General features: G+C 42.1%; 1 protein-coding gene across 2 annotated transcripts in view; it reads right to left on the reverse strand.

The window, feature by feature from the left end:
• The window catches only part of LOC141134641 (T-cell immunoglobulin and mucin domain-containing protein 2-like), a 77,083-nt gene extending 66,265 nt beyond the window's left edge, over positions 1-10,818 (reverse strand). For both annotated transcript variants that reach the window (XM_073624091.1, XM_073624090.1), the window contains exon 1: positions 10,699-10,818. In XM_073624091.1, coding sequence (XP_073480192.1) covers positions 10,699-10,735 — 37 coding nt within the window. In that variant the 5' untranslated portion in view covers positions 10,736-10,818. The remainder of the gene's footprint in view (positions 1-10,698) is intronic.
• Positions 10,819-24,016: the final 13,198 nt, after the last annotated feature.

A 24,016-nucleotide genomic window follows, 5' to 3' on the forward strand; every position in this document is an offset into this window, starting at 1 on the left:
AACATAATCTGACAATTACTTACATCAACATATGAGAAAAAAATATGATAAAAATCCTCAGTATAAAACATAAGATACACTTAGAACATATCAAACCATGCAAGAGGACCCCCCTTTGACAGTGTGCAGAGATTCTTCTGAACCATAGCAGCTGTCAGACTTGAAATCTGTGAGATCTGTTAAAAAAATAAACTACAAGTCTCAACTGCCACTATGGCATAAAACACGTATGGTAATCACTGCATTCATAGTCCATTGACTATCCATTGACAACAGTCTGCTGTAGCCTGGCATTCGCTATTCACTTATGGTTGCAATGCTTTGCAGGTTCATTAAAGAAAACACTTTTTTTTCTGTTAAATACTTGTACTCAGTACTGTGTTTTAGAGAAAATGGTCGGCTTACTTATAATTAACAACCGATGTGGTCTTCCACAGCTCTCCTGGGCACTCCCGTCCCACCGAGAGGCCCGAGCAACCACCCGACACATCCGATCCGGTCTCGGATCTAGTAACCCTGAAGCGATGTCATGATATTACTTCCAGTTTACTAAAGACTTAAAGGCGCCAAATTTAAAAAAGACTACAGTATTCAAACCAGCCAAATTTGGGAGACAAAGGAGGGATTTAAGGTCTTATAAACCAGTGGTGGCCCGTCCATAGGGGGCGCCCGGGCGCCGCCCCCCCCTCCTGTAGTCACAAAAAAATTGAAAAGAAAATTTAAAACGGCCCCTTTAAGAGATTAAAAAAAAAAAATCCTTTAACATAGTGCACTGTGTTCGGGCGCCGAATGCACTGCACTATGGGAAGCGCCACGTCTATGTAATCATGAGATTGCGGACATGGCGCTTCATTTGCGGCCTATTAACCCGCCTTGCGCGCAATACAAAACACAGAGTAGCTTCCGCCCGTAGAATCACAGTGATTGCTGGAGCATTGTTGTTCAAATCTCGAGGTCACTTCCGGGTATCGTGAAACAGACGAAAGCCGGAAGTGACGTCGGCAGCTCGGTTCTTCGGCATGAGCGGATATGCAGGAAGGTGAGAGAGCGCGCCATGTTCCGTACTCTGAGTTTTCTGATAATAATGTTCTAAAACTTTACTAAATCATCTCCCTGTGACCTGACAAAGTGGACACTTAGTGACTGCCCAGGGACACACTCTGCATTTGGACACAGGCTGCATTTGGACACACACTGCATTTAATGGGACACATTCTGCATTTGGACACAGGCTGCATTTAATGGGACACAGGCTGCATTTAACCACTTGAGCCCCGGACCATTATGCTGCCTAAGGACCAGAGGTCTTTTTCCAATTTGGCACTGCGTCGCTTTAACTGCTAATTGCGCGGTCATGCAATGCTGTACCCAAACGAAATTTGCGTCCTTTTCTTCCCACAAATAGAGCTTTCTTTTGATGGTATTTGATCACCTCTGCGGTTTTTATTTTTTGCGCTATAAACGGAAAAAGACCGAAAATTTTGAAAAAAAATGATATTTTCTACTTTTTGTTATAAAAAAAATCCAATAAACTAAATTTTAGTCATACATTTAGGCCAAAATGTATTCGGCCACATGTCTTTGGTAAAAAAAATGTCAATAAGCGTATATTTATTGGTTTGCGCAAAAGTTATAGCGTCTACAAACTAGGGTACATTTTCTGGCATTTACACAGCTTTTAGTTTATGACTGCCTATGTCATTTCTTGAGGTGCTAAAATGGCAGGGCAGTACAAAACCCCCCCAAATGACCCCATTTTGGAAAGTAGACACCCCAAGGAAATTGCTGAGAGGCATGTTGAACCCATTGAATATTTATTTTTTTTGTCCCAAGTGATTGAAAAATGACAAAAAAAAAAAAAAAAAAAAATATTTACAAAAAGTCGTCACTAAATGATATATTGCTCACACAGGCCATGGGCCTATGTGGAATTGCACCCCAAAATACATTTAGCTGCTTCTCCTGAGTATGGGGATACCACATGTGTGGGACTTTTTGGGAGCCTAGCCGCGTACGGGGCCCCGAAAACCAATCACCGCCTTCAGGATTTCTAAGGGTGTAAATTTTTGCTTTCACTCTTCACTGCCTATCACAGTTTCGGAGGCCATGGAATGCCCAGGTGGCACAAAACCCCCCAAAATGACCCCATTTTGGAAAGTAGACACCCCAAGCTATTTGCTGAGAGGCATATTGAGTCCATGGAATATTTTATATTTTGACACAAGTTGCGGGAAAGTGACACTTTTTTTTTTTTTTTTTTTTTTTTCATAAAGTTGTCACTAAATGATATATTGCTCACACAGGCCATGGGCATATGTGGAATTGCACCCCAAAATACATTTAGCTGCTTCTCCTGAGTATGGGGATACCACATGTGTGGGACTTTTTGGGAGCCTAGCCGCGTACGGGGCCCCGAAAACCAATCACTGCCTTCAGGATTTCTAAGGGTGAAAATTTTTGATTTCACTCTTTACTGCCTATCACAGTTTCGGAGGCCATGGAATGCCCAGGTGGCACAAAACCCCCCCAAATGACCCCATTTTGGAAAGTAGACACCCCAAGCTATTTGCTGAAAGGCATGGTGAATATTTTGCAGCTCTCATTTGTTTTTGAAAATGAAGAAAGACAAGAAAAAACATTTTTTTTTTTTCTTTTTTCAATTTTCAAAACTTTGTGACAAAAAGTGAGGTCTGCAAAATACTCACTATACCTCTCAGCAAATAGCTTGGGGTGTCTACTTTCCAAAATGGGGTCATTTGGGGGGGTTTTGTGCCACCTGGGCATTCCATGGCCTCCGAAACTGTGATAGGCAGTGAAGAGTGAAATCAAAAATTCACGCCCTTAGAAAGCCTGAAGGCGGTGCTTGGTTTTCGGGGTCCCGTACGCGGCTAGGCTCCCAAAAAGTCTCACACATGTGGTATCCCCGTACTCAGGAGAAGCAGCAGAATGTATTTTGGGGTGTAATTTCACATATTTCCATGGCATGTTTGAGCAATATATCATTTAGTGACAACTTTGTGCAAAAAAAAAAAAAAAAAAAAAAAAAATTTGTCTCTTTCCCGCAACTTGTGTCGCAATATAAAATATTCCATGGACTCGACATGCCTCTCAGCAAATAGCTTGGGGTGTCTACTTTCCAAAATGGGGTCATTTGGGGGGGTTTTGAACTGTCCTGGCATTTTATGCACAACATTTAGAAGCTTATGTCACACATCACCCACTCTTCTAACCACTTGAAGACAAAGCCCTTTCTGACACTTATTGTTTACATGAAAAAGTTTTTTTTTTTTGCAAAAAAATTACTTTGAACCCCCAAACATTATATTTTTTTTTAAAGCAAATGCCCTACAGATTAAAATGGTGGGTGTTTCATTTTTTTTTTTCACACAGTAATTGCGCAGCGATTTTTCAAACGCATTTTTTGGGGAAAAAACACACTTTTTTTAATTTTAATGCACTAAAACACGCTATATTGCCCAAATGTTTGATGAAATAAAAAAGATGATCTTAGGCCGAGTACATGGATACCAAACATGACATGCTTTAAAATTGCGCACAAACGTGCAGTGGCAACAAAATAAATACATGTTTAAAAGCCTTCAAAAGCCTTTACAGGTTACCACTTTAGATTTACAGAGGAGGTCTACTGGAAAAATTACTGCACTCGATCTGGCCTTCGCGGTGATACCTCACATGCATGGTGCAATTGCTGTTTATGTTTGACGACAGACCGCCGCTTGCGTTCGCCTTAGCGCGAGAGCAGGGGGCGACAGGGGTGTTTTTTTTTTTTTTTTTTTTTTTCTTTATTATTTTTTTGCTTTTTTAATCTTACTTTTAAACTGTTCCTTTCATATTTTTTTTTTTAATCATTTTTATTGTTATCTCGGGGAATGTAAATATCCCCTATGATAGCAATAGGTAGTGACAGGTACTCTTTTTTGAAAAAATTGTGGTCTATTAGACCCTAGATCTCTCCTCTGCCCTCAAAGCATCTGACCACACCAAGATCGGTGTGATAAAATGCTTCCCCAATTTCCCAATGGCGCTATTTACATCCGGCGAAATCTAAGTCATGAAATACTCGTAGCTTCCGGTTTCTTAGGCCATAGAGATGTTTGGAGCCACTCTGGTCTCTGATCAGCTCTATGGTCAGCTGGCTGAATCACCGGCTGCATTCTCAGGTTCCCTGTTGAGACAGGAGAGCCAGAGAAAAACACGGAAGACGGTGGGGGGGGGGGGGCATTCCCTCCCACGGCTTGTAAAAGCAGTCTAGAGGCTAATTAGCCGCTAGGATTGCTTTTACATGAAAGCCGACCGCTGGCTGAAAAGAATGATACCAAGATGATACCTAAACCTGCAGGCATCATTCTGGTATAACCACTCAAAGTCGTGAATGGCGTACCTGAAGACAAAAAAATGGTTAACAATGGTTAACAATAAAGCACAGTAAAGTGTAAATAATTACACACCTGAAAAACAAACATGATAAAACATAATAACAATAACAATAACAATAAAACATTGCAGAATAGAATACAGTAAAAAAGAGCAGAACAATAGAGAGAGAGAATAGAGAGAGAGAGAACAATAAAACAACAACTATTTTTTTTTATTTCATATTTTTTTTTTTTTTTACACTTTTTTTGTAACTAACTTTTATAACGGTAACCGGTTCCAGGTTCGGGTCTCTCAAAATGCGATGGCATCTTGGGAGACCCTGTGAAAGTGTGCCTAGTCTGTGCAATGCTGTACCCTATGCTAATACTCAACTAGTGCATGGTAGCGTTCAAAACATTCACCAATGCAAAGACCAGGATTGTCAGGACAGGAGGGACAATAATAGCGGGTGTCACGCCTATATCCGCGCTTGCTGCAGACACGACATCTTTTTTGGGGGGGTTCGTTGGGTAGGGGTACTCGGGAGGACATAAAAATGCCTCTCATGCAGCCGACTGCATTTGGTTGGGGATGTGAATGGGGGAAGTACGGGCGCTGCAGAAGCGGTGGGTTCCCAATTAGGATTGGCGAATGCAGCAGGAAGGGCACTATGGGCAGGACGGGCCTGTGTTTGTCTTTTTGGTGGCAGCGGGACACTACTTGTGCTTGCCACCTCACCAGCTTCAACTGCACTTATGGGACTCGCCACGTCACCACGTGTTACTGCAGTGCTGGTTTGACTACGACCGGGGTGTACTAGGCCGCTGGCGCTTGCCAGTTCACCAAAACGCTACCAAAAAACGTTAGCGATCGCAGGGATCAGGCCTGACTCTGCGAACGCTGCAGTTATGCGTTTAGTGTTTTGTAAGTGTCAGTGATCGATCGATACTGCACTTGGGTGGGCTGGGCTGGGCCGGGCGGAGGGGCAAAACGCAGGTGCTAGCAGGTATCTGGGCTGATCCCGCTAACACTGCGTTTTTGGGAACCCTAAACTGCTGGTGACGCTAGTATAGATCTGATCGGATCAGATATTGATGCGATCAGATACTATACCACTAAGGGAGGTGTACGGTGCGTGCGTGGGTGTTAGCGGTACTGGCGCTAATCTGACGCTGCCTGGGGCTGGTGCTTGCCAGTTCACCAAAACGCTACAAAAAAAACTGTTAGCGATCGCAGGGATCAGGCCTGACTCTGCGAACGCTGCAGTTATGCGTTTAGTGTTTTGTAAGTGTCAGTGATCGATCGATACTGCACTTGGGTGGGCTGGGCTGGGCCGGGCGGAGGGGCAAAACGCAGGTGCTAGCAGGTATCTGGGCTGATTCCGCTAACACTGCGTTTTTGGGAACCCTAAACTGCTGGGGACGCTAGTATAGATCTGATCGGATCAGATATTGATCCGTTCAGATACTATACCACTAAGGGAGGCGTATGCTGCGTGCGTGGGTGTTAGCGGTACTGGCGCTAACCTGACGCCTGGGGCTGGTGCTTGCCAGTTCACCAAAATGCTACCAAAAAAACTGTTAGCGATCGCAGGGATCAGGCCTGACTCTGCGAACGCTGCAGTTATGCGTTTAGTGTTTTGTAAGTGACAGTGATCGATCGATACTGCACTTGGGTGGGCTGGGCGGAGGGGCAAAACGCAGGTGCTAGCAGGTATCTGGGCTGATCCCGCTAACACTGCGTTTTTGGGAACCCTAAACTGCTGGGGACGCTAGTATAGATCTGATCGGATCAGATATTGATCCGTTCAGATACTATACCACTAAGGGAGGCGTATGCTGCGTGCGTGGGTGTTAGCGGTACTGGCGCTAATCTGACGCTGCCTGGGGCGACGCATATCACCGCCGGGCGATCGGGGGGCTAAACCTTTATTTGGTAATAAACGGCGGGTGCCCTGACACTATAAAAAATAAACGAACTAACCAGCGTCATCCGTAACGGTTATACGGTGATCAGTGGTGAAAGGGTTAACTAGGGGGCAATCAAGGGGTTAAAACATTTATTAGGTAGTATATGGGGGTCCCTGTCACTATAAAACGCTGACGGCGAACCTAAATATTTACCTCACTAACTAGCGTCACCAGCGACACTAATACAGCGATCAGAAAAATGATCGCTTAGTGACACTGGTGACAGGGGGTGATCAAGGGGTTAAAACTTTATTAGGGGGGTACCCTAGACCTAAAGGGGGGTAATACTAACTGTCCCAACACTGTAACTGTCACAAACTGACACTATGCAGTAATCAGAAAAAAAAAAAAAAAAAAAAAAAAAAAAAACTGCTGGTGTCAGTTTGTGACAGGGGGGGGGGTGATTGGGGGGGGATCGGGGGGCGATCGGGGGGGGGATCGGGGTGTTTTGTGTGCCTGGCATGTTCTACTGTGTGTGTAGTGTTGGTGCACTCACATAGATGTCTTCTCTCCTCGGGCCGGAACGGAAAATACCGACCCGAGGGGAGATGACATCATTTCCTTTGCTGCTGTTTAGCATACAGCAGCAAAGGAGTGTTTTCATTGGCCGGCGGCGATCGCGAGGGGGGGGCCACGAACGGATGGTCTCCCCCTCATCACCGATCGCCGCTGGACAAAAGACGACCGCCTCGGGCACCGGGGGGGGGTCCGATCGGACCCCCCACCCGCGGAAGGCAAATCACGTACCCTGTACGTGATTTTGCCTGTCCGTGCCACTTTGCCGACGTACATCGGCGTGAGGCGGTCGTCAAGTGGTTAATGGGACACACTCTGCATTTGGACACAGGATGCATTTAATGGGACACACTCTGCATTTGGACACAGGATGCATTTAATGGGACACACGCTGCATTTGGACACACACTGCATTTAATGGAACACACACTGCATTTGGACACAGGATGCATTTAATGGGATACACGCTGCATTTGGACACAGGCTGCATTTAATGGGACACACGCTGCATTTGGACATGCTCAGGGCTCCCACTGATTCTGCATTATGGTGAGTTGAATGATTGAATTTTATATTACAATTTAATAATAGAAATAATGCGGTTCAATCATCCTGACACCATAACAACCATGGTCCCGGGTCGATTGAAGTGCTAACACCAGGTGTTTGTAGTATCTTTATCTGCTGATTGTTAAACTTTCTAGAATACACATTTCTATTGCGTAGGATCTGGGCCTGCTATCCCTCCATCCCTCTCTCCCTCTCCTTTCATTCCTCGTTCATCTCAGACGCTAACCACTCCACCTTAGAGCCACGCCCACGCTTTCGCTGAAACCACGCCCATTTCACCAAGTGGGAGGGGTCAAAAAGGAAGGGCGGGGTCTGGCACCCCCATCCTAAAACTTCACCAGCCACCACTGTTATAAACCCAAGATTCCTCCATAGGAGTACCTGTCACTGCCTATTACTGTCATAAGGGATGTTTACATTGCTTGTGATAGCAATAAAAATACTCAGAAAAAAAAATGTAAAGAGACAGTGTAAAACTAAAATAAATAATAAAAAAAATTAAACTGCCCCGTCCCGCCGTGCTCGCGCACAGAAGCGAATGCATATGTAATTCGCACCCGCAAAAGTAAACGGTGTTCAAACCACACATGTGAGGTATCGCGGCGATCAGTAGAGTGATAGCAATAATTGTAGCACAAGACCTCCTATATAACTCTAAACTGGTAACCTGTAGAAATTTTTAAAGCATCGCTTATAGAGATTTTTAAGTACCGTAGTTTGTCACCATTTCACAAGTGTGCGCAATTTCAAAGCATGGCATGTTGGGTATCTATTTACCAAAAAATTGGGCTAACTATATATATAATTATATATATATAATGTATATAATGTTTGGGGGTTCTAAGTAATTTTCTAGCAAAAAATATGGATTTTAACCTCTTGCTTACTGGGCACTTAAACCCCCCTCCTGCCCAGACCAATTTTCAGCTTTCAGCGCTGTCACACTTTGAATGACAATTGCGCCGTCATACTATACTGTACTCAAATAAAATTTTTATCATTTTTTTCACACAAATAGAGCTTTCTTTTGATGGTATTTAATCACCATTTGGGTTTTTATTTTTTGCTAAACCATTAAAAAAATTTTAAAAAGATTAAAAAAATTTTTGAAAAAAAACCCCATGTTTCATAGTTTGTTATAAAATTTTGCAAACGGGTAATTTTTCTCCTTCATTGATATTCGCTGATGAGGCTGCACTCATGGGCATTGATGGGCTGCACTCATGGGCTGCACTGATGGGGACAGATAAGACGACACTGATAGGCACAGATAAGGTGACACTGATAGGCACAGATAAAACGACACTGATGGGCACTGATAAGATGGCACTGATGGGCCCTGATGGGTGGCATTGATGGGTGGCACTGACAGATGTCACTGATGGGCACTGGTGGCACTGATGGGCACTGGTAGGTGGCACTGATGGGCACTGGTAAGTGGTATTGATAGGCAGCACTGGTAATGAGGCACTGATTAATTTATAGATGGCACTGTGGGCACTGATAGGTGGCACTGTGGGAAATGATGGGTGGTACTGTGGGCACTGGTAGGTGGTGCTGGTGGGCACTGGTAGGTGGTGCTGGTGGGCACTGGTAGATACCTCCACGATCGGGACCGATGTCCCTCTCGCAGCCGCCGGTGATCGGCTTTTTTTTCCTCCTCACGCTATCAGCGTGAAGAGGAAAAATAGCTGATTACCGGCTCTGTTTACATCACATGATCAGCTGTCATTGGCTGACAGCTGATCACGTGGTAAGGGGTCGGGATCGACCCCTTACTACAATCTGTGATCAGGCGAGTCTCATAGACTCGCTGATCACAGAGTGCGCCGCGCACGCCCTGCAGGTGGTGCGCAGGCCGCTCAAGCACGGGAGGATGTCTAGGGACGCCCTCCCGGCAAATTAAGTCCGAGCTGTAGCCGTCTTTCGGCTATAGCGCAGACGGCAAGTGGTTAACTTGTAAGCAACAAATGTCAGAAAAAGGCTTAGGCATGAAAGGGTTAATAATGTTTAGTCAGCTCAAATCAGTCATAATTACTCTCTTCTTACCCCCTTAGGCCCCTTTCACACGGGTGGCTGTTCTGCCGCTGTTAAAAGCATGTGTTGTTATTTTGAAATGAGAAGACACTTGCAGTACATTGCAATTAGCTACGTTTACGTGCGTTTACATGCGGCTGCTTTTAGCTGCGATGGAACATTCTTGTCATTTCTGATGTGTCTCCTGTTGTTTTTCTTTCCTTGTTGCCGCATCTATCAGCAGGTGAAATAATACACTGCGATTACCTGCAGTTATGTACAGATAGCTGCGCTAAATCGGTCCTGGACGCAGTCAGATTTATTTTTTTCTAACCGCACAAAACCCCATGTAACGAAACCGTCGCTAAACGCAGTGTGTGATTGGGGCCATAGGAAAATTGGCCATTGTGTGAGTTCATGTGCAGTAGATAACTTCATCTATCTGCAGCTAAAAGCTGAATTCTATCTTCTTGTGTGAAAGGGGCCTTAGCTATTATTTTTCTTCTGATTTCTTTGTTTATATTTTTCCAACCAGTAACAATTTAACTTTTTTTATTATGTTTATTTTTTTCCCCATTAAAAAAAAATGCAAAAAATACAAAAAAGTCTTTATTTCATTTGTAAAATAACTTTGAAATGCTTTGTACCAGAATCATAATTTTAGTGTCATTAAAAGTGGGACAAATAATAGAACTTTTTTATATAAAGTAACACTATTGTTTTAGAAATAAGAATGATCATAATAGAAAAAAAAAACACTTTTTTTTTTTTTTTTACAGGTAGCACAAAATTGCCATAAATTGTGTTGCTGGTCCCAAATTAAAATACATGTATTATTTTGCTGTCTAAAGTAATGACGAAGTTTCTACAACTACAAAATTTTTATTCTACAGGGACTTTGCCTTCAAAAATAAATATTATTTTGAGGGTTCTAAATACATTTATAGCCAAAAATGCAGATTTTACTATGTGTAAAATTCAAAAATTACTCCAAAGGCAGAGTGCTTGGGATAAACATGCTTCTATCCTCAAGCAAAAATGTAAAGAAAAGGGCAGACTCAATGTACCAGTTGATCTTTTCTGCCATCAGTCTTCTATGGTTCTAAAAGCAGAAGTTTCAGCTGCGTGCATTTGCAAGTATACAGGTATGCGGAAGCCACATGTTTTATACTGCCTCTGTTTCCTGTGCCCTTGAATCTATCCATGGGAGTACAGACACTGGCATATACATAACAGTAATACAAATTACCTGTGAGTAGCAGGGTCAGTGGGCTGAACAGTCCCATATTTGCACAGAATGATGGCAATAATGATATTCTGAGGTATTGTCTTGTCTAACCAGTAAAGGAAGTTTGACTTTGTGGTCGCCTATTTTGGCTGCCCTTTTATGTCATCAAATGCAGAGGAAACACAATGACCCCAATGAGTCATTTTCTCTTCAGATAATGGCCGGAAACCTTCTCTGAGACAAACACTGCAGACCTTTGTTCAAGTGCCCTCCAAAAAACTATCTGCATGGAGTTTGTATGTTCTCCCTGAACTTGCATGGGTTTCCTCTGGGTATTTCAGTTTCCATCCACACTTCAACGACACACTGATAGGTTAGCTGGCTCCTGTCTAAACTGGCCCTAGTATATGTATTGTATATGAGAGAGGGACTTTTTTTTATTTCTAAGCTCCTTGAAGGCCATTGAATATTTCCTTGTGAAAAATGCTAATCACCTGTCTGTGCATGGACTCAGTCACCTTCCTAGAATGAGCATGTGACGGAATTCAGAGGTGCAAGCTTGTACCTGGTCAGTAATTTGAAAAGTGAGTGAAAAATGTGTAGCGCTAATAAAGCATATAATAAAGCATATAAGCCCTAGATTTAAAACCTAGGGAAAGGTATACATACATCCCTAGGATTGTGTAAACATTATCAGGGTGATAAAACCAAAATAATCAAAATTATATGTGAAAAAGGGAATTCAAACAAATTCAAAGGATGAGTTCAAATCAAAACAAAACAACATAGATAGATAAGCTATTACTATAACAGCCGGCTCAACTGAATACAGGCACGTGTATACCTCAATGTTAAGCAAAATGTGACAAAGTGATAAGTCCAAACAAATGGGATTTCAGGGAATAATCCACAAAGGGAATCTTTAGTAGAGTGAAAGATATTAATATATCCCAAAAGGTTGCAGATGATGATTTTCAAATATTCAAAATCAGACGGCACTCAGGACTGTGCTTCCACCACCCAGGGGAGGAGTAGGTACTCTTACCATGAGTTGTGGACTCACACACCAGAGGTGGTGAGTCATACAGGCAAGGATGCAAACATGGATTGCAGATTACGATCTCCTTAAATGGCTGTGATGAAGGCACACTCCAGCGCTCTTGCAGCAGTCAATGGGTACAGGAACCAGGAATTTAACCGAGATCTCCTAGTATTATGCAATGTTCACAAATCGCTCACCAATCAATGGTGGGAGCAGTGATCATAAAAGAAAAAAAGAGAGAAGGCTTCCACATAGCATAGATCAAAAATATAGGGTTTAATGTAAAAAAGGTACAAACATTGTGGCAGATGCGTACAATAAAAAGGTGATCACATAAAATATATAAAACATGCACAGTGTGTAGAGCTTTAGTAAGCATTAACTTACAGGACTTCCACTGGGGCATTTATTCACATAATAATTTGAAAAGGACTGAAGTTCCCACATGATAGCTAATCAACTAGAATTTTGATGCAGAAATTTGCCAATAGAGCCGCCTTTTTATTTCCTCACTGCAGATTTCCTAAAAAGCATGTCTGTATATAAGAGGTCACAGAGCATTAGGTGCCCCAGATGTATTTCCCTAATTTGAGTGATGATAAATGCCCTGGCTGCTGCTTCATACCAACAGGTGTATGTTATGATCCGCATTATGCGGGCATGCTGATGTGCATTGTGTAAGGCCCCTTTCACATGGGGCGGATCCACTCGGCGGACTCCGCTAGCTCAGTAGGCGATCAATCCGCTGATCTGCTCACTGTGCACTGTGCAGGGATGGACCTGTCAGAGCCCCGCTGTCCTCTATGGGAAGATCGGATAAAAATGGACAGCATGTCCATTTTCATCCGATCCGCTGGACGGATGGTGAACATATCGCTATGTTTTGAGTGGATCTTGTCGGATTGGACACTGACATCTGCCTGCCCATACGAGTCGATGGGTGGCCCGCTCGGAACCCACCTGAAAAATGGACAGGTGGATCCAAGCAGGCCTATCGTGTGAAAGGGGTCTTAAAGCAGGAATATACAATAAGAAAATTGGCCGATCGATCAACTAACAAAGCAGCGTTAGTTGGTCAAAATTGTTGCCAACATTAACCCATCGAAAAAAATTGTTAAAAGAGCAATCGATTTAATACGTAGTGTTGCAGTCTCATGCACAAGTGGAAGTGATGTAGTGTGCGTGTGACCTTGTAGCGTTTCATATTCCCATCGCACATGTTCCTGGTATAAGCTCTAAAGGTTGGGTGCTGCAGCAACAACCAGCTGGATACTGGTTCAAGTCACAATGTAGATACTTGCCAGCACACCAAGGATCAGCACAAGGTGGCGTCCAAACGGTTTAGTTTATTGCATGATCACAACACAAAGAGGTGCAACGTTTCGGAGTCACGCAGGACCCTTTAGTCAGGCATGTGATAAATGTGTAATAACAGTGGAGAGAATTTAAATAACTATCAACCAATCAAAAAATCAGAAAAAAATCAAGAAAAAACAAGAAAAACAAAACTCCTCCCCCCCAGAGAGATATGATGTCACAAATCCCGGCAAAAAAAACTCAAAAATGAGCATAAAAAAGGGTAGCATAATTGAAACGTCAAGGTCAACAAACATATGTAAATTAAGGGTTAAAAAGCCACTGACATTACCTGTATTTGCACGAACGTTCCTATGCAATCTGTTGAAGTGACCGCCATTGGAAAAGAAATATCCGCAGATTCCGTAGTGGAAGCATCTACGTGCGTTCATAGTGTATGTTCGGTGTGTGTGTTCACGAACGTACGGTTTAGATTCAATATGAATGAGGCCCAGGGGACAAAAATTTGCATCATTGCATTTGCTGTTTTGGCCATCCATAAATAGACAAAAGACAACTAGAAAGCAAAGAATGTGGACTAAACAGTGGCTGCAGAACCAGAATCAATATTCAATATTCACAATATTCACATATGCAACTAATCCGAGAGTTGAAAGAAAACAATCCAGATGATTACAGGAACTACCTGAGGATGTCTGATGCCTGTTTCCAACAACTATTGTCTGTGGTTGGTCCACATATTTGAAAGCAAGACATAGTTATGAGGGACTCCATTACTACTGAGCAAAGACTTATTGCCACCCTGAGGTTCCTAGCAACTGAAAGAAGCCTGCAGGACCTGAAATACAGTACCGGAATATCCTCTAGAAAGGATTATTCCTGAGACTTGCTGTGCAATTATCAAGGTTCTTCAGAAGGAGTCCATTAAGGTAATGTAATCAACAATTTTGTTGACTAATGTTCTTATGTGTAAGCAGCAATTTTTTGTAGATGAAAAAGACCATTATATTTTTAAAGTTATAATAATTTGAATTGTTTTTAATGTATCCATAGATTCCTTGTCAAAATATTTTATTGTAAAGTTCAAAAAAGACAAAACATTCTACAAGTAACACATTGCAAAAATGATACAGTCATGAAGAAGAAGCTCAATTGCACTTATATATATAATAATAATAATAATAATAATAACAATCTAATAGTATATCCTAATGGATAATAAATAATGTCAAGAACAGAATAACAATGCTGTTAATGGTAAGTTTTATAGAACTCAAGGGACAATGTATTAATATAGAGTAATAGTGATTAAGCTTGACTATATAAACGACTATTAAGTGAGTAAAAGTAAAAGCTTCAAAATCATAATGAAAATCATAAAGAAAATACAGAAGAGAAGAAAGGAGAGAAAAGAAATAGAGAAAGGAGAGTGGAAAAGTCCGCGAGGTCAGGCCATGAGCCAATACTGCAATTAGAGAATAGTTGTTATACATTTATTTATTTCAGTTACCATGGCAGTAGTACTTGGTTGTTAAAAGTTGGTGGCATGGTATATGCAATCCAGGGCTGCCATGTTTTTTTCAAATTTAGGGATCATGTCCATTTCAATAGCTAACATTTTGACATGTGTCATAGTATTATTCATCTTGATTAATGCTTCCTTTACAACTAGGTTAGAAGATTTCTAAGCCATTGCTAATGTTTGTTTAGCTGCTGTAAAGAGTTGTACTAGCAGTTTAAATTGAGTATGTGTTATATTTCCTGGTTTCAAGTTGATTAATGCTGTTGCAGGATCTAGAGTCATTTTCCTATCAAATAGTTTAGATGCAATATTAAATATTCCCTTCCAAAATATTTGAGCTTTTGGACATGACCACCAAATATGAAATTGCGTTTCCAATTCAGAGCATCCCCGAAAACATTGTGCAGAATAGTTTTTGTACATATTTAGCTACTGGCTCTATAGCCAATATATTAGGGGATGTTGCTTTTGTTGTAGACCATATTTGATTCCATTCTGAACTATCTAATTTCCGCTCCAAGTCTTTCTCCCATTTCTGGACATAATGTGGTTCATCTATATTTGCTTGAATCAGCGACTGTGAATATAAAATGGATATTGTACCTCTAGTATGCGGGTTGTTCTTACAGATAGCTTCAAAACTGGTTAATTGAGTTGGTGGGGTTGCAATATTTAATAATGGTGTGAAAAAAAATTTATTTGGAGGTATCTAAACAACTCTGATTGTGATATGTTGTATGTTTCGCTTAAAGTCGGGAAAGGGATAAATGATGATGATTTTACAAATTTATACATCTGTATGATATCTCGATATGTTCATTCTCTGAAGGATTTAGGGGATACCCAAGCAGGATAGAATGCAGGATTTTTATAAAATGAAAGTAAAGGCTTATTTTCAGCTGACTTGTAATTTTAAATCTATCCCAAAGGGAAAATATGTGGTTGGTAATTGGATTTTGTATCCCTTTACGGTCTTTTGAGGAGATCCAGAGTAAATTGGAGATTGAAATACGATCACATTCAGTCGCTTCAATTGATACCCAAAGTGGGCTGTTGAGCATGATATTTAGTAAGAGTTGCTAAATGAGCTGCCCTGTAATAATATGCAACATTAGGACATCCTAAACCCCCATTTATTTTAGGAAGATAAAGTGTATGTTGCTGTATTCGCAGTTTGGTAGAGCCCCATACAAATGACATAATTTTTCTCTGAAGTATTCTCAAGTAATATGCTGGAATCGGAATTGGTAAAACTCTAAACAAGTATAATGTTTTAGGTAATATTGTCATTTTAATGGCATTAATTCTTCTGAACCATGATAATGGGAGGGGAGACCATGAATTCATCATATTTGATAGGGATTTCAAAAACGGAGGGTAATTGATTGAAAATAAATCTGGGAGAGATGTAAGTTGTATCCCAAGGTATGGGAGTGATCGTTCAGGCCATGTAAAAGGGAGACCAATTTTTGCAGAAGATAGTTTCAAATGTGAAAGAGATATATTTAGTGCTAAACATTTTTTAGGGTTAATGTAAGTAAATGCAGCAAAATTATTAAGAATTGGAACAAGATGGGGCGTGGCCTGACGCAGCATGGAGTAGGACGCTTTTCTGGAGAGCTCCGTCCATTACTCCTGAATCCGATTAATCCTGGACTCTCTGTGCTGCCAAACCGGCTGGGACGCATCCCTGAGCCTCTGACACTACCCTGGGCACCTTCCTGTACAGATTGGACGCACGGCGGCCCAAACGGAGCGGCGATCTCCCGCACAGAGGCCGAATTTAGGCAAGACCGCGGCTTCGGCCTACACCTGGAGGCCGCGGCCATCTTGGTCCTCCGATCCTCCGGCCCTGATTCAAGTTACCGGCCTAATTAAGGTACCCAGCTTCTGGACAATCCTCTCGGGGAGGGGGACTATACAGATATCAATTACTTGGCCACTTGGGGACCCCGAGAAAGCCGTAGATTGCACCCGGTCCGGCTTGCGGCCTAGGAGTGTATGAGGTGAACGGCGGCCATCTTGGCACACCTGTCTCTCCTACCTGTGTTCATAAGATACAGTCCCGGAGTCTCCCCTCTGACAACCCCCACCGAGATCCCCTATATCCTGTGAGACATAACTTCTGATTGCCACCAGCTATAGAGGTGGGAAGGAATTGCATACACCCCCTCTGTAAAACAACTTACAGTATATCCTTAAACCCTGTGAGCTGCTGGACCTGGGACAGTACCTGTCTTTAATTAACCAGCAAGTCAGGCGTATACAAACAAGTTTAGAGGCTCTCTTGGTCCATTTGGGACCTTCGCAAAATGTCACCATCTAAGGCACAAAAAGCAGCGGCAGCAAAACTAGACCAGTACCGCCGACTTGAAAAAGAAGACATGGAGGAGGAGGGAACAACTGAAAAAATTGGAACGGGAGAACGAACTGCGAGTGATACTGACAAACTCCTTGAAGCAATCACCTTATGCAGAACATCTCTCACAGCACAAATCGAAGAGGTCAAGATGGATATTTCCCTTATCAGACAGGATTTTCAAAAGCTCAGGGAAAGAGTGAAAGAAACTGAGACCAGACTGGGCGAGGTGGAGGACGCTATCCCACCCTTACAAACATCCACAGACCGCGTGCAAAGGCAAATACAGCAACTCCTTTTAAAGCAAGATGATATGGAGAATAGGCTGAGAAGATGTAATATATGCCTGATAGGCCTACCGGAGGGATCGGAGGGTAAGGACACTTCCACTTTTTTGGAACAATACTTATCAACACTTATGGAAGAGAAGTCTTTTCCCCTATGTTTGCGGTAGAGCAGGCACATCGCATGCCAGCAAGACCTCCTCCACAAGGTGCTCCTCCCCGCACGTTTATTGCTAAACTCCTTAACTATAAGGATCGGGACACTGCTTTGAGAATGGCAAGAGAGAAGGGCAATATCCCAGTTGGGAATGTTAAGGTCGCCATATTTCCAGATTTCTCGGCAGAGGTACGTCGCCGTCAGAGTTTTACGGAGGCCAAACGCAGCCTAAGAGGTCTCCAATACAAGTACTCCATTCTTTTCTCAGCCCGTCTTAGGGTGAAGCATGAAGGGCGTGCGGTTTTCTTCGAGGACCCAGAGGAGGTAATCTCTTGGCTGGAACGACGAGTCAACCCTCAACAAGCTGATTGATTTAGTCCTATCGAAATCGTGTCTGAGACCGGAAGGTGTCCACAGCCAGCACAAGTTTAAAGCACAAATCCTGATGACCAACAGCACAAGAGTCACATTACCCTCAGGGGCTCCGGAGTGAGACAGAGTCCTACAGTCAACATGCACAGTGCAGCGAGACTTTACCCCACACAGTTCTGGGAAGCAGCACCATGTTCATTGGAACTTTATCCGGAACTCAATAGTTGCAGCTAAAAGGAATCAAGAAGAGCGAGAGATCACACTGCATGTTTTACATGTGATATGGGTGATATTTTTTATTTTATTGAGTGTCCGGAGATTGACCCAATTGTTTTACATTTTATTGCTCATTAAAAAGTTAGAATGCTTCCCAAATATCGACCAGTTCAGGGATTATGCCCACACAAGTTTGGGTCAGTGTAGGGCAGGGAGGGGGGAGGGGGTTCAAATGTTTTTGGGTCGGTTAAACTTTAAAGTGCATACTTATAATAGAAAACGGGTAACGTTATATGTGCCAGATCTAAGGGAAAGTACATATGTACCATATCACGGGTATTTGAGTCAGATATATCTGCAAGTTAAGATTTTGTTTGCCTTATACAAAATATGCAAATTGTTTTATATAAATGCTATATTAATGGTTAAAAAGTCTAGCCTATGGCATCCTTAAAATTTCTAACATGGAATGTGAGGGGCCTGCGCGAGAAATTTAAGCGCGCGGTAGTCTTCACATTCCTGAAAAAGCAACATGCGGATATAATAGCACTAGTGGAAACACATGTCGAGGGAAGTGTTCAGATGGCGCTCCGCAGGCCATGGGTTGGTTGGGCATACCACTCTACCTACACTTCACACTCTAGGGGAGTCTCTGTATTAATAGCTAAATCAGTACATTTTGAACTATGCGAGTTAATTACCGACCCGAATGGCCGCTATGTATTTATTTATGCCAAAGTATATGGAGAGCCCATGCTTATAATGGCTTTTTATATACCACCTCCATTTAATGCATCCATGGTCAAGGAAGGTATATCATATATGACCCGCCATCCAAACATAGCAGCGGTCTGGCTAGGGGATTTTAATGCTACTATGAACCCGGCTCTAGACAGACTACAGTTGACATCAACTGCTCCTGATGCTTCCACCGAGACTAAATTCAATAAGCTTATCTCCACCTTCCATCTGATAGATACATGGAGATATAAATTCCCACTGGTTAGGTCATATTCATGCTTCTCGTCATCTCGGGGTTCTATGTCCCGTATAGACTTTATACTTATTTCCCATAGATTGACCCCAAGATTATCAGAGGTAAAGTTTTGTCCTAGAGTACTCTCGGATCATAGTCCATATTGGATTACATTAAGTATCCCAGTGGCAAAACCACCACGAGCATGGCGCCTGAATCCATTCTGGCTATCTCTTCTACCAGAAGATGACGAGCTCATAGACAAATGGAAATTGTATTTTACTGAAAATGACGAGTCAGCATCACCACCCGCAGTCTGGGACTCATTTAAAATTTTTGCTAGGCATACATTGATAACGGCGATTAATAAAATCAAGATGGACTCCTCTGGTGCCCTCGGTAAGGCGCTGGAGGACTTGTCCTCTGCAGAAAGAGAGTATGCCAACACCCCGACAGCAGTAACTGTAGACCAACTCAAACTACAGACTAGAATGGTTAACCAGCTACAGTACCAGAAAGCCAAACAAAAAATGTTTTTTTCTAAGCAGAAAATGTTTGAACATGGGGAAAAGGCAGGCAAATTACTTGCATACCTGGTCCATAGCGAGGATAGGCCCCCAGTGGTTATCACACTGCATGGCCCCGGAGGACAAAAAGTCACAGACCCACCTACAGTAACCTCAATGTTTAAGGACTTCTTCGCAGACTTGTACACAACGACAGCCCCCACTGAGACCCATCATATGTCTCTTTTTCTTGAACAAGTGTCCTTCCCACAACTAACAGAAGAACAAGTGGAACTGTAGGAGGCACCACTGACGTTAGATGAAATATCAACTGCCATGGCTAGCTTCGCTAGATCCAAATCCCCTGGTTCAGACGGACTTCCAATAGAGTTCTACTCCCATTTCAGCAAAATACTAACCCCTAAACTATTAAAATTGTATAATTATCTATTTGAAACTGGGACCTTACCTCCATCTATGACAGAGGCTACAATAGTCCTCATCCCTAAACCCGGTAAGGATCCGGGGCTCCCGGAATCCTATCGGCCGATATCACTTCTACAGGTGGACGTCAAAATACTTGCCAAAGTTCTATCGATTAGGCTCAATCAGGTAATATTAACATTAATACATGCAGACCAGGCTGGTTTTATGCCTGGACGCAATACCTCGTTTAATCTCAGGAAACTTTACATTAACTTACAAGCTACACACGAGGAAGTTGGTACACGGGTTGTTGTGACCCTGGACACAGCAAAAGCCTTCAACTCGATAGATTGGAGGTATCTCTGGAGATACTTGGAGGGCTATGGATTTGGTCCAAAATTTATTAAATGGGTCCAACTTTTATACCAGGCACCCAAGGCCAAAGTAGTGGCCAACGGATGGTCGTCTCAGTTATTTGACCTCAGTAGAGGCATGAGACAGGGCTGCCCCTATCCCCACTACTATATGCCTTGGCGGCAGAACCACTGGCCATGTCCATCCGAGCAAATCCAGAGATCAGGGGACTTAGGATGGGCTCTCTGACTGAAAAGATTAGCATGTATGCAGATGACACGCTACTATACCTGGCAGACTCGGGCCCATCATTGTGCACTGCACTCCACACGATAGAACAATTTGGAATATTTTCAGGTCTAAAAATGAATTGGGACAAATCCAAGATTCTGCCAATTGATAGTTTCCCACCCTCAGAATCCCAAAACAGGCTCCCACTGCAGAGAGTAGATGTCATTAAATACTTGGGAATCTATATAACCAGATCCCTTACAGACTATATACCTCTGAATATAACCCCTCTTATTTCCCTAGTTAAAAATAAAATTTGGGTTTGGTCCAAATTACCATTAGGAGTCTGGGGACGAATAAATTTAATTAAAATGGTTCTACTACCCAAAATACTTTATGTTCTATGGCACACCCCCATTTATTTACCCTTAAAACATTTTAAATATCTAGAGTCCCTTTTAAAGACATTTGTGTGGGGTAACAATAGGCACAAATTGGCATGACAAGTCCTCAAAAATCCGACCGATCTAGGTGGCACTGCTCTACCTGATTTTAATCTGTACTACATTGCAGCACAGCTATCACAGCTTTTTCACCTAGACAAAACCAACAGTGAGAGATTTCTTACGCTCATATGTCCTAAATGGGCGCAGTGCACCAAAGACCCGATATATGCAATAGCGGCAGACATGGGAGGAATGGAAATAGAAGACAAAAGACACACCATACTATTCCACTACAGGAAAATATGGAACTTAGCGACCTCTAGACTTGACATCTCACAGCTCAACGACTTTACGCCGTTATGGCATAACAAAAACCTTCAGGAGTTTAATAAAATACAGGACACATCTATATGGTCCACACGAGGAATATTTTATCTACATCATATATTAAAAGATGGACAACTTAAAACCTTTGACTTACATAAAGAAGAATTCACAATACAGGACCAGATGTTCTATAGATTCTTACAAATCCGTCACGCAACGCAATCACAATTCCCTGACTCCTGTCCTAGTCCTGCACCTAATGTACTCATTGCCATAATTAAGGGCACAGATTCTCAAAAATTGATCTCTGCATTTTATAACTTGCTCTTAACCCCTGTAGCTGCTAAAATAGCATATGGCCTTAAACCACGATGGGAGAGGGAGGTGGGACCGGTGGAGGACGTGGAGTGGGGGGAAGCATTGGAAGCCTGTAAAACTGTATCCCCTAAACTCACAGATCTATTCTCTCTGGAGAAGAGACGCTTGAGAGGGGATATGATTTCAATTTACAAATACTGTACTGGTGACCCCACAATAGGGATAAAACTTTTTCGCAGAAGAGAGTTTAATAAGACTCGGGGCCACTCATTACAATTAGAAGAAAAGAGGTTTAACCTTAAACTACGTAGAGGGTTCTTTACTGTAAGAGCGGTAAGGATGTGGAATTCCCTTCCACAGGCGGTGGTCTCAGCGGGGAGCATTGATAGCTTCAAGAAACTATTAGATAATCACCTGAATGACCGCAACATACAGGGATATGTAAGGTAATACTGACACATAATCACACACATAGGTTGGACTTGATGAACGTGTGTCTTTTTTCAACCTCACCTACTATGTAACTATGTAACTATGTTTGACGCAGCTTTACATTCTCCATAGAGCATACCTTACACCCCTCAGAGTGGCGAGATATAAGCGCACACAAACCACCACATGTCAGATGTGTGGGAGAGAGACAGGTACCTTTTTTCATCTTATATGGGCATGCCCTAAGATAAAAGGCTTTTGGGAACAAATTGTAGCATTTTTACACGACATGATGGGCTCACGTCTAGCCCTAGACCCCAAACAGTGTCTCTGGGGTATAGTTCCAGATACAACCGATAAATACACTAAAACCTTTTTACACGAAACACTCTTTGCAGCAAGAAAGGTTATAGCTAAAAAGTGGATGAGACAAGAGACCCCCAAAATAGTGAAATGGAAAGTGGAGATAAATAATACCCTACCATACAAGAAATGTATATATATTAATAGAGGTTGTCCAGCAAAGTACAACAAGATCTGGGATAGATGGCTCCAGGAATCTTCTACCTGTGTCTAGTATAATTATATGACCATAAAGAGATAAAATAGGTATAAGTATGGAAGGACAGAATTAACAACCAAATATGTACACCCTGAATGACAAGATAAGCTAAATATGCTTGAATTTAATGGTACCTGTTTTTTATTTCAATGATAATAATTGTAATACTGTTATAGTGTAAACATGACATTGTAACCGTTTACTGTTTTTCTTTCTTTCTGTATGCACTAAATATTCAATAAAACCTTGTTTGATAAAAAAAGAATTGGAACAAGATTAGGGCCCGACACTTGTGGGGATGAAAGGAATAGGAGGATATCGTCCACAAATAGACAAAGTTTGTGTTGATAACCTCTTATTTCAATTCCAGTAATGGTAGGGTCAGATCTCATTTTTTGTTCAAGTGGTTCTATAAGAAGGGCAAATAGTAAAGGAGAAAGCGGACATCCTTGTCGTGTGCCTCTTTCGATATTGAAAGAATTTATACCCTGCGTATTTGACATATGCTTTTGGTTTGTTATAAAGTGCCAAGATCCAATTTGTAAAGTTTGGGCCAAAACCCCATTTCTGTAAGGTATAATTCAGGTAGGGCCAGGAAATAGAATCAAAGGCTCAAGAGAGAGAAAACAAGCAGGGATATTGCGCTTTTTAGCAATATGTGCCAACAGAACTGCTTTACGCACATTGCACCTGCCTGACGCAAAGGCATAAAGCCTACCTGATTACAATGTATAATGCCCTGTACACACGGTCGGACATTGATTGGACATTCCACCAACAAAATCCATGGATTTTTTCCAACGGATGTTGGCTCAAACTTGTCTTGCATACACACGGTCACACAAAGTTGTCGTAAAATCCGATCGTTCTAAACGCGGTGACCTAAAACACGTCCGTCGGGACTATAAACCAGGCAGTAGCCAATAGCTTTCGTCTCCTTAATTTATTCTGAGTATGCGTGGCACTTTGTGCATCGGATTTGTGTACATACGATCGGAATTTCCGACAACGGATTTTGTTGTCTTGAAAATTTTATAGCAAGCTCTCAAACTTTGTGTGTCGGAAATTCTGATGGAAAATGTGTGATGGAGCCCACACACAGTCGGAATTTCCGACAACTAGGTCCTATCACACATTTTCCGTCAGAAAATCCAACCGTGTGTACAGGGCATTAGAGTGCCAATGATCTTTTTTAGACGGGCAGCTAGGATTTTCGTTAATATCTTGATATCAATGTTTATCATGGATATATGGCGATAGTTAGTGCTGAGGTATCATCCGATTGTGGCTTCGGAATAGCCATTAATGATTCTTGCCTGAATGATTTATTTTTTTAATAGACCATTAAATGCTTCTGCAAGCATAGGGGAGATAATGTCTCTAAAGGTTCGATAATACAAAGTTGAATATCTGATCCCGGTCTCTTATTTATTTTCAACTCTTTGATAGCTTCCGAAAAATCATTGTTAGTAATGGGTTTTTATAGTAGCGT

The sequence above is a fragment of the Aquarana catesbeiana genome, linkage group LG03, assembly GCF_042186555.1.
Source record: "Aquarana catesbeiana isolate 2022-GZ linkage group LG03, ASM4218655v1, whole genome shotgun sequence".
NCBI classification, from domain to species: Eukaryota; Metazoa; Chordata; class Amphibia; order Anura; family Ranidae; genus Aquarana; species Aquarana catesbeiana.